This window comes from Otolemur garnettii, unplaced genomic scaffold (assembly GCF_000181295.1).
Source record: "Otolemur garnettii isolate 467f Iridium unplaced genomic scaffold, OtoGar3 scaffold00228, whole genome shotgun sequence".
Taxonomy (NCBI): domain Eukaryota; kingdom Metazoa; phylum Chordata; class Mammalia; order Primates; family Galagidae; genus Otolemur; species Otolemur garnettii.
Window position 1 is genome coordinate 661,399 of NW_003852623.1, and position 11,557 is coordinate 672,955.

Genomic DNA, 11,557 nt, shown 5'->3' on the forward strand with positions numbered 1-11,557 from the left:
CAGCAGAGACAACGTCAGTCGCGCCTGGTTTGCCCCTGGAGCCGGGGAATTTCAGTGGGAGTTTTTACTAGACCATCTGGGGAATGAAATAAAGACCTAGTCACTTAGAGAAATGCTCTCCAAAAATCGAAAATCGAAAGGAGACACCGGCATGCACGTATTTGTGCAAGATAGAGGAGAGAGAGAGAGAGAGAGAGAGAGCGCGCAGATTGAAGTGGGGACGGAAACTGGGTTAGGAGTTCAGCTACGGACGCTCCCTGCACTCTGTAAGCAATGCCCACGACAAAAAAGAAGATAAAAATTCTAGAAATTTTCTCCCGAATTCAGTGGGTGCTGCAAAGTTCCAGAAACTGAGATTCGCTAAACTGTGTATGTGTGAAACCTCCCCGCTTAGAAGGCGGCGGTGCACCCTTCCTCCAAAATACGCCTGGGACATGAGTCTCACCTATTTCCAGGCGACATTACCTGTCTCACGGTTCTATCCCTCCCCATCCTCATTCCCAAGTCCCAGAGAGTCTCAGAACAAACACGGCGTCCAGGAGGGCATGTTAAACTAAAAGTTTATAAATTAAAGAAAAAAATACAGCGGATAGAGCTTTCGAACTTTACAAATCTTTTTACAATTAATACTCTAGTTGCACAGTACCCTTCAGGGGGCGAAAAGCGGCGAGGCTGACAGACCAGGTGGGATCACCCGCGTAAGGGTGGGTATAGGGCGGGCCAGGGCGTCCCGGGCCAGGGCGCAAAAGAAGCAGAGGTGCACGTGAGGGACCGAGCGCCCAGCAGCGCCACCGCTCAGTGCGCCCTGGGAAGGCTGGACAGGGATATTCACATTGAGTACAAAAATAACCGTCATTTGAATACAAACAACTGAAAAGTGCTACGGGTCTTAATCTCCTGTAAAAAATAAAAAGAAATGAAGGAAAGTTTCTGGAAAGGACTGCTCGGGTGTGCGCGCTTCTCTTTCTGGCCTTCCCTGGCGCTTCCCACCCCGGGAGGGCCCTGGACTTCAGAAGGGGAAGGAGTGGGGACCCCTAGCCTGCTCCACTCTCCCTTCCTTACATTCGCACCCAGTAGGGCGCCCCTACCAGAGCTCGGACTCACTCGGGAGGGTGGAGTGAGAACCCACACGACTGGAATCAAACCCTGGCTGGCGTGGCCAGGTGCCTCACCCCTTTGTTATAGATGCAATTTCCAAAAATAAAAGATATGTAGATACACATAGATCGGTAGCATGGATACCATGAACTAGTTAGTGTGGCCTAGCGCACGAAGCTCCCAGCAGGCCTGAAATTCTGGGTTCAGGCGATGTGGTCTCGATGAGTTCATGCTCTGGGGAAAAGCCATCCCCAGCAGGCGGTCATAATCCAAATCCAAACCCAGCATCGTCGTGGTAATAAATAGTGTCCCCGGGCTTCTAGGCAGGTGAGCGGTGAGCTGGGCCCTAGGCCGCAGGATGCCTCTGTTCAGTTAGAAAAAGGCGCCCCCTCTGGGCACACGCAGTCCGGGTGCCAGGGCACAGTCCTGGCGGGCAAGGCCAGAGCTGGACTTCATCCTCCATGCGCCCCGCGGAGGAGCGCCCGGCACCGACCCCAATCCACACCTCCGTAGAGCTGGGTGCGGGCATCTTGGTCGCCTCCCCCGGCGGGCTCACTGGGTGCCCGCGGCGGCCGCACACGTGGAGAGCGCCCAGCCCGGGAGGCAGTAGTAAGGGTAGTAATAGGAGGGCTGCAGCTGCAGGAGCGAGGGCGGCCGCAGCACCTCGCCGGGCAGGTACTGTCTCTGGTCGTCGCGCACCAGCACCTTGACCGCCACCTTCTTGGCGGCCGGCGCCGAGGCCAGCAGGTCGGCGGCCATCTGCCGGCGCTTGGTCTTGTAGCGACGGTTCTGGAACCAGATCTTCACCTGCGTCTCGGTGAGCTTCAGAGACGCGGCCAGGTCGGCACGCTCCGGCCCGGACAAGTAGCGCTGGTGGTTAAAACGACGCTCCAGCTCGAAGACCTGGGCGTGGGAGAAGGCGGCTCGAGAGCGCTTCTTGCGGGGCTTGGGCGCCGCCGGCCCCTCCTCCTCCTCCACGCCGCCCGCCGGCGCGCTGCTGCCCCCGCCGCCGGCTCCACAGCACAGCGCAGGCACGCGTGCACCTCCGGCGCCAACACCGTCCTCCTCGGCGCTTGGGCTGCGGTCGCCTGCGGACCCCGGTGGGAACAGAAACAAGAGACTGTCAGCCCCCCAGACCGGACGAAGCCAATCCTCAAGGGCGGGGGTCACTGGGGCGGGGCGGAAATACACTCTGATCCCCAGGGCGGCGGTGAGGTCGCAGAGGCCACGGCCCTGGAGACCAGTCTCAGAGCCTGCTCCACTGGTTGCCCTCATCTAGGCCTCTTCTGATGCCGGCGACTGACTCCGCCGCTGCGTCACCGCTGTGAGGCCCAGGCCCAGCTCCACACCCTCTCTGGGCTCCAGGTCCCCTCAGTACGGAGAGGCGCTGGGCCTGAGCACCTCCCGAGCAATCTCTCTGGGCTCTCAGCGCTCAGTTCTGGGGTTCTCGCCTAAGTGTCGGCTTCCCTGGCGGGGTCTACCCACGTCCCCACGCTCAGGTCACACAGGCACAGGCTGCAGGTAAAGGGCCAGGACTAGAGATCCAGGAGCCTTTCACCCTCAATCGCCCAGGATTGCAGTGCCGAGTAAGGCAAGCAGGCTGTCTTAACACGCGTTTCTCTCCCTTTCTTCACAAGGAAATGGGAGGAGGAAGGCCTGGAGAGTGATGAGAGGACCGTGTCCCTGCCTTGGGCCCTTGGACCCTTAAGTGACACCAGATCGCCCTCTCCCCCACTCCCCAAAGCATCCCAGCAGTGGTTCAGCACTGCAACCTCTTCGTGGCCAGCGTGAGGCCTAGAGCAGTTTGCACCCAACTGGGGCAGGCTGGGGGGGGGGTCTTCCAGAACACAGGACGTGTCAGCCTGCAGCTGCGGAAGCCCCTCTCCTGATTGCGAGCAGAAAAACCTAAATCAAGCTCTCTGCCTCCAGCTCCCGGGTCCTCGGCCCAGGGCTGCTTCTCCAGCTCTGGAGTCTGAGAAGGTTAGACCATCTCTTTCCCCAAAGCGCGGGCTCCGCAGAATCTCGCCACTCACTCACTCGGAGGTGTACTCTGCAGCCCGACCCTGCGCCGTGAGGCCGGGCCATAGGACCTGGAACTAGTAGGGTTTCTAGGCCAGGGCTAGAGCCCTGGCTACCTAGGTCTCTGGATCCCTCAGTCTCCCCACTCACTGATTTTGGGGACGTGGGGATAGACTTGCGATGGCACTAGAGATAGACTCACGCCCGCCCCCACTCCCAGCTCTCCCAACCCTGTCTAGTGCATGTGGGCCCAGGACGTCGCAGGCCTCGCCTGGGGATGCGAGGCTCTGAGGAGCCTCTTGGTCCTCTTGCGGGCTCAGTTTTGGGAGGGGTAGAGTAGTTCGCGCCAGGGCTCAGAGGCTCGGGATCTGGCGGGTCTCCGAGCCCCAGAGTGCAGGGTGCTCACAGTCGGCCCACCCCACTCGGCAGCGTCGCCCTCCTCATCTATCCCCTCAGCCCGGCCCCCTTCCCCGCGAAGCCACAGCAGACCTGAGACGCTGGCCGACATCTCGCTGTCGCTCCGGCCCGCAGCTTCCTCGTCTAGGTCCTTGGCGGTGGGCAGGTCGCAGATCGGCTGGCCAAGGCTCAGGGCTCCTCCAGTGCGGCCGGCCCCGCTGGCCCCCGGCGCATCGGTGCAGCGCCGCCTGCCCTCGTTCTCCTCGCTCAGAGCCGAGTCCGAGTCCCAGCCTCCCGGGCTCTCCGCAGTCCTCCCGGCAGCAGTTCTGGTACCGGCCGGAGACGCCAGCAGAGAGTCTTCAACACTTCCCAGAGCGCCCGCGTCGGTATCCCCAAAAAGCCTCCAACAGCAGACTGCGGGCGCCGCGGCCACAGTCACCGCCGTGCCCCCGGGTGGCGGGCGCCCCTCCGGCGTGGTCAGCCTGGCGCGCTCCTCTTTCTTGTTAAGGATCGCCTGGATGGAGAAGGGCGTCAAGGTGTTGGCGCCGCGCACAGCCATGGGCGCCGCGGGCCGGAGCGGCCGGCCGGGCGGGCAGCTGGGGCGCCGAGCAGGTCCGAGCCGGACTGAGAGCGCGGGCGGCGGCGGCGCGAGTGAGCCGGCGCGCGAGGCCCAGGCAGCCCACTCCTGCGCGGCCCGGCAGCCCCCGCCCCCTCCGTCCGGGGATCTGCGCCGACCCTCACCCTCACCCCTCCCGGAGACCCCCTCCCCCGAATCCAGCGCTGGACGCTCTCCTTTCGCAGCTCAGCTGGATTATCTCATTGCCTCTGGCCCTGAGGGGCGGGCCGGGGTCGGCCCCCTCGGGGGACGCGAAGGAGGATTGGTGAGGCCCCCTCCGCAGCTGCAGTCCCCTCCCGAGCGCCGCCGGGGCGCACGGCCCGAGTCACTTTTTCTTTGCGCTTCTGTCTCTCCCCGCCTGCAGGACTCCGCTCCGGACTGGTCCTCCCTTCCCTAACGAAGGCTCTTCCGGAGCCCACCCCCGGAGGCGGAGGCGGCCCGGATTCCCAGAGGCGCTGGGCACCTTTTTACCCCCGCTCTGGTTTTATCTGTTTCTTTTCTCTTTCCTTCCCCTGCGTTCCACCGAACCCCCTCCCGCCCGGGTGTCATTCCTCAGAGTTGAGTGACAGTCTCAGGCCACGCCCCCTCACTGGGCTGTCCCAGGCGCTCCGGGACAGTCCATTGGCTGCCTCCGGTTGGGCAACTTTGACTGTAACAGACAAAACTGGGCACGCTGCGCCGCCAAAGACTGAGTCTGACTTAACCCCTTCTCACCTAAGCCTGGTCCTGGAGGGATCTTGCCGCGACTAGGCAGCTCCCCCATCCCAGAATAACGTACCTCTGCAGGTGTATCCGCCGATTCCAGCATTTTTTTCATTTTTATGGAATACTGATATTAAGCTGAATCAAAATTTGCGAAGAAAATTCAAGATAATGCAGTTTCATAAACCATGCGAGTGGTGTCTGTTTTCTAGTAAGGGTTCGGTTCTCTCAGAGTGAGTTTTTTTACAGCAAATACGAAGAACCGAATGCATCTTCTGTCTTCCTGACTGCTAATGCTCTTTGCTGAAATAATCAGCTAATTAAAATCACTCTAGAAATACCTATTTTTTTCTTGCCATCTTTAGTTTCATTCGATTTCTATGGAAGAATTTTAAAGAAAGAAAAATACGGTTGGCACTAAATTCAGGGGAAGAAATTGAAAGCATCCTTGGGAAAGTTTCTGGAAATTTTACAGTCATATCTCTGAGTGGTCAATACTGAAATTAACTGGAGTGAGTTAAGTTTTATACTAGTAAGAAAAAAAATCCTTTAATTTGTTTTTAAAATATCCTTCTACTGTGAACTGAATAAGATTTCATATGTTTGTGTGTGTGAAAGCATATGTGGGAGTTACCATAGTAAAATGATAGAAACTGACAACGTTGAATGCTTCTTAAAAAATAAGAAGGAAGGAGGGAGAGTGTGGGGGTCTCGGTGTGTGACACACCTTTTGGGGGCAAGACACAGTTATAAGAGGGATTTTACCTAACAAATGCTATCCGTGTAACCTGGTTTATGGTATACTCAATGCATCCCCAACAATAAAAAATAAGTAAGAATTACATTATTTTATGAAAGAGTAGGAACCAAGCTAAGAAATAGAAATATTGTGCATCTATAAAAATACATGTTGCTTATTTATTTCTTTTTAAATAAAAAATTTGCTCAAGTAATATCCTTTACTCTCTTCCACACAGAGGGTTAACACCAAATACACAAACTTGAACCATTAGATAAATTTAAAGGACTGATTTTAATTTGGTCAATTGCTAGGATGGGTGTTTCTGGTGTCCTTAACACAAGTCACATTTCCCTCTGTCGCTCTCTTCTTGGTTGTCCTGGTTCTGCGCCCGCAGGAGGAAACATACCCACTATTTGAGTTTTCAGCCTCAGAATGACGTTTTAATGCCCTTTTCGGCATTTCAGCCACACGGTGCTTTTCTTGCTCTGTGCAGATCCTGTAGTGTACTTGGGAAAAAAACTGTCACTTTGAGGGTATCTCCCCATAGTTCTTTACAATTACGTGGCCTCTGACGGAAAGGTGTTTAAATGTGGTGTCCGCATTCAGCAAGTATGAGGGATGGGGTGTTCTACCGGCTCAGAAAGGAACCCAGCTGAGAGCGTAACAAGGTTTACGCCCAGAGTGTGTTTCCCTACTCACCTTTATTCTTGAAATTACCATCCCCACCCCCATGGGTTTTGGGAGAATACGTAAAAATAGTGCTTTTCTCTGGGGGCCAGTCGAGGAGGAGGGGATTAACACAGCCCGGAAGGTAAGGGATGGGCAAGTGTGGACCGCTGCTGGTTTGTGGAGTTAGGACTTACTGCACACAAAGAATAGAGTTCAGAACACACAGGCGGGCAGAGATGTTTGGGGTTTGCACAGCCAAGCATTAGAGTAAGTTTGTAGGCTATGCAAAGACTTACTTAAAAATAACTACCATGGCCCCCTCCTACAAATTCTTTTTTTAAAAAGAAACCCAAATCACAGTTGGACATTCCCTCCACCACAGGCTTGGGTATAGGTTTGCAAAAGCATGAGAAGAGCAGGTCAAAGGTTCCAGGTTTTTCTGTGGGGCCGGTAAGAAGGTGGCGGCGTGCTAGGTCTCCAGGAAGGGCACAGCTAGGGAGGCTCCCGTGTCGTCGCTGGCAACCGCGGGGTCAGTTGATCTTTAGGTCTGGTGAGTGACTGCAGGCAGAGCCGGGCGCTGAGCGTTTGGCGGTGGATAAACACCACGGCGATCATCTGTAACTGGAAACTGCTCCTCAAAAGTGCTCAGCGCTCAGGTGGAGATGAAAGGCTTGGAGGACGGTGAGCGGTGATGGGGGCCAGAGATAGCACCCGGTCCGTGCAGAGTCAACGCCGGCGGGTGGGAACGGGTGCTGAAGGCTGCAGGTCAGCGGTGTCGCAGGGTCACAGACTGGCAGAGGCAGGGACAGCGCCCCGCGGCTGCGCACAGGCCCGGCTCTGGCTCTTCGGGGGCGATTATCTTGGGGCGTAGCCTGCAGCTTCTGGAAGTCGGCGGGCTCCAGGCATCAGTGCCTGTCTCTCTGTTACCGCCGCGCTCCGGCCTGGGCAGGCCTGGGAAGTCCGTAGAGCTGAAGCTGCGAGCTGCGCGGCTGGAGAGGCTTTGGGGAGACCCTGACTTGCTCGCTGACCCGCGCCCTCACCTTTCTCTCCGGCCGCTCCTTCTCCCCGCCCTCGGGCCCTGTTCTTTCCTAGTTTCCCCCTCTTCTCCCCTTCCCTCTCCTTCTTCTCCTGATCCTCCTCTCTTTCCGCTTCCCTCCTCCGGTTCCTCCTCCACAGTTTGGTTCCCGCGCGCCCCCTACGTGCTGCGCCCTTTGGTCCCCAGAACGTCCCGGGCCGGGAGCGCTGGGGAGAGAGGAGCCCGCGGGAACAACCCGAGAGGAGCTGGCGGGGAAGGAGAAAAACCTGGCCCTCGTGGGCGCGCCGCAAGCTGCCCCGCAGGTGCGCGTGCTCGCGGGGACCCGCGTTTGCCCGACGTTGATTGTCGGTGCCACTGCGAGCCTGGCCCCCACCTCCGCCACCTGCACCCCGGGCCACCTTCCCCGTCGCCAGGGGCCAGAAGCCGCGCTCCGGGTGCTGCCCAGCAACTGGGGACCATGCGGGACTCCTCTCAGATGCCGTGACCTTGACAGAAGTCACCTGCCTTCTCTAGTTTCCAGTTGTTGTTAAAATGAAGGCTTGAACCGGTGTTCTCTGAGGCCGCTGCTGAACGCGGGCCGGCAAGAGGGAGGAGAGAGGGTGTCACTGAAGGTTCCCCAGAGCCAGGTCCTGGCAGAGGTCGCGAGTGCGCTCCAGGCAGCCGCAGCATCCTAAGCGTCGAGCGACCTGCCACTTGCCGGTCCCCAACACCGATCCTGGGCCCCTTAGTCGTGCAGCCCCAGTTAGGTTTTTCATGTACGTGGTCCGAGAATATTAAACTACAGAGAAAAGCATTGTTATCACGGGCCAAGGCAATTTTACCCAGGGTGCCAGGAGCTAAAGCCTATTTTACTTAATCAATATACACAACACTGGGAATCGAATGAGTAGAAAACGTTATTATCCCCTTTTAAGATGCACGGAGTTTAAACGACCTGTGCAGTAAATGGCTGAGCCAGGATTAAGGTCTGGTCTTATCTGAGGCCAAACGCCCATTGGATTTTCCACCCCAACTGGTTTTTATCGTTAAACCTCAGGTTTATTCTCATTCGGCGCTTCCCGTCGTTGATCGTACCCATTTATAATTTCTTATTCGTCAGAAAAAGAACTTCATTTAACTTTAAGAAAACCAGAGAAAAAAAATCAGGCAGGCAAATACAAGGATTTTTTTCCTATTCCGTGCATTTGAAAATAAACCACGCTAAGACCTGCAGATCTGAACTGAAACTTGATTATATAGAAAGAAAGAAACACACTATTTTATTATAATCGATAATCTAAACCGATCGTTGAGGGAGGCAGCCAGGCGATGAAAACTCACTGGGTTCAGAAATCATTGCGCTCACAGCTCCGAGATGCGGCTAAGCGACCTTAGCGAGGACACTTTCTTTTTGGGGCTTAGTTTTTCTACGCACAGAAAACCAGGCTTGAGAATCGCAGCGCGCCAGCGTCAACCGGCCTGGGCGCCGTGGAGAACGAGCGCCACCTCGCGGGCGCCTTCGGCAGGCGCGGTGCACTTTGCCCGAGTTCTCGGATAACCCAAAGCCTTAAAGAAAACGGGGTTTCAGTTACATGACAAACTTGTGAAGAAATGCAAAAAAAGGGTTAGTCCAAAATTCAGGGCAGTTGCTCTTGCTGGGGACGGAGATGCACTAGGAGCAGGGTCCCTGGGTGCAGAGGAAGTTGCAGCCCTGGGGGTGGGAACGTGGGTACTCAACCACCTTGCCATCCCCTCACCACTCCAGCAGAAGTTCATAAAACACTGGGAACGTGTGGCAGCTGACTGCAACAGGATTAGTAGTAGATCTGCTTGATAATTTTGTCCTCAAACTCATGAGTTTGAAAATAAAATCCTTTAGAACTTTGGGGGTGGGGGAAACAGGGTTTCACAAATCGCAACGTTCTCGATTCCAGTTTTATGTTCCCACAGTCTCATGTTGTCAGGGACCCAATAGCGGAGATACTTCCTTTCTAAAACTCAGTCAAAACCCCCACTAGAGACTCACCTCTCTCCAGAAGGGGAGGGATCGCAGCGGGCAGTGACGTGTCCGGGCCAGTTTTAAAACCCAGGCTGTAGCTGCGAGGCGAGCCTGGAGAGCCTCCTGGTCACCTCCTGTCCCCCTTGATACCCCCGTGCTGGTCTGCAGGCTGCCTGCTGTGAGTAATTCAGCCAAGGCTCTCGCGATGGTTATTCAAGGCACCTGCAGCCCTGCGCGCTTTATTGAGCCTGTAGGAATGTTTTCCGGAAACTAATTTATTAATTATATGAATTGAAGGATTTCGTGCTAAATATCAGAAAGATTAGGCGTTGCAAACAAACCTCACTTGTCCCTCAAGTTCTACTCTCTCATTTGGGTTGTCGTCATACAGCACGTGGCTGGCGGTGCGATCTGGGGGAGGGGAGGAGCTCCTGAGGACCAGGAGGAGCAGGTGTGAACAGACTCGGAGGAAGATGTGTTTATTGTGTTATTTTGTTGTTGAATTCTAGGAATTCTTTATATATTCTGAGTATTGGCCCCTTATCAGACTCAAGATTTGCACCAATGTTTGCTCCTATGCCATGAGACGTTTATCAATAGTCTGGAAAGACTCAGAGGATGGAATGGAGGTGGGGGAAAGGGACCCTCTGGATTACCCAAGGTTCTCCTGGATTAGGTTCGGGAGACTGAGTGAGCAGTGTTGATGATCTGAGAAGACCCAGTAGAAGGGAGGGTGGGAGTTGGCTTCAGTTTGAAATGTGTTACATGTTCCATCAGAAAGATGTGTGTCTTACTAGACATCTATGAGATGTGAAGTCATCAGTGAATATGACATTTCAAGAGCAGGTAGATGCTAGTTTGGACTTTGGGAGCTAGAAGTTGATAGAACTGGATGGAATCCCCCAGGAAATGATGGCAGCCTTGCCAGAGAGAACTCCAGGTGTGGAAACTGGGGCCCTTCCATGTTTGCAGGCTCAGTTGTGGAAGGAGATTCACCAAAAGAAACTGGGAAGGAGTTACTGTTTCAGTAGGAAGACTCTGGAGAGGGTGGCACTTCACTTGAGAACCCAGAGGAGAAAGTGTTGCCGGAGGAGAAAACAGTCGTCCACTGGATGTGCTGCCAACGGTGTGACCCAGAGAAGTGAACTTTTGGTTGAGCAACATGGACGCCAATGGTTACCTTGATAGGAACCATCTTCCAGGTTGGAATCATGGTGGGGAGCATGGCCAGGGAAGTAGCAGAGCTAGTGAATGTGGGTAACTCTTTACAGGAGTTGAGCATGAAGGAGAGCAAGGCAATGAGGGGCAAGACGGAGGGGATCTGTCCAGAGATCCATTTTTATGTAGAAGATGCTAGAACATGTTTAGACTCTCATCTAAGAATTCCAATAGAGGCTGGGCCCCCATAGCACAGTGGTTACAGTGCCGGCCACATGCACCAAGGCTGGTGGGTTCGAACCTGCCCAGGGCCAGCTAAACAACAATGACAACTGCAACAGAAAATAGCCAGGTGTCATGGCGGGCACCCCAGCTACTTGGGAGGCTGAGGCAAGAGAATTGCTTAAGCCCAGGAATTTGAGGTTGCTGTGAGCTGTGATGCCACAGCACTCTACCAAGAGTGACATTGTGAGATTCTGTCTCAAAAAAAAAAAGAAAAAGAATTCCAATAGAGAGGGTTAGTTGATAATGCAGGACAGCAGAGAAAACTGCAAAGTCCTCAAGGAGGTGAGAGGGTTGGTCTCTGGTAAGGAGAATGACATGGATGCCTTCCAGTGAGTTACCTAGGTGACGGAGGATGAGGTCATGGTAAAGATGGCTGGCACTTTCTGAGCCCTGACCATCAGCCAGGGGCTGGCCAGTGCCTTAGACACATTGAGTTCTTTTCACTTAATTCTCTCGACCAGCACAAGGCCAGGTGAGCATGTATATCAGGACAAGGAGGGTCATGGTCATCAGTGTGAAAAGGCGAGAAGTGAGACATAATCATTTGGACAAGATATGGGGGAAGCCTGAACAGTATTGAAGGTATTTTGGAGAGTCATGCCCATGAATTCCATGTGACCAGGTAGCCCAGATGTGGCCTTTTTTCCCCAGAGACAATCCCCTGTCAGTCAGTGTCAGGCATAAGGCGGGTGGACAGTTGGACTATCCAAGGTTGGGGCATTGCTGGGAACTCTGGGGAACAGCTGAGACTTAAGGTTGTTTGTAAAAGAGGGCACAGAATCAGAAATGGCGGCGGGAGGAGGGACCTATAGGTGCAGAGCTGATGATTAGAAGGCCTGGAAGAGGAGAACGCTTGCT

The 11,557-nt window shown here is 54.8% G+C and overlaps 1 protein-coding gene across 1 annotated transcript; it reads right to left on the reverse strand.

The window, feature by feature from the left end:
* Positions 1 to 1,620: 1,620 nt before the first annotated feature.
* On the reverse strand, positions 1,621 to 4,141 carry NKX3-2 (NK3 homeobox 2). Its single transcript, XM_003802034.2, has 2 exons — positions 3,607 to 4,141; positions 1,621 to 2,186 (listed from the first exon to the last, which is right to left on the reverse strand). Exons 1-2 carry the CDS (start codon positions 4,070 to 4,072, stop codon positions 1,651 to 1,653), a joined length of 1,002 nt encoding a protein of 333 aa, XP_003802082.1. The 5' UTR covers positions 4,073 to 4,141; the 3' UTR covers positions 1,621 to 1,650.
* Between the last annotated feature and the right edge of the window lie 7,416 nt (positions 4,142 to 11,557).

What these genes read in the sequence shown, in the direction of transcription:
- NKX3-2 (XM_003802034.2), bottom strand. Translation starts at nt 4,072, where the DNA reads ATGGCTGTGCGCGGCGCCAACACCTTGACGCCCTTCTCCATCCAGGCG. An exon ending in GATGTCGGCCAGCGTCTCAG is followed by an intron (nt 2,187 to 3,606) that starts GTCTGCTGTGGC and finishes CGGGGTCCGCAG; the next exon opens with GCGACCGCAGCCCAAGCGCC.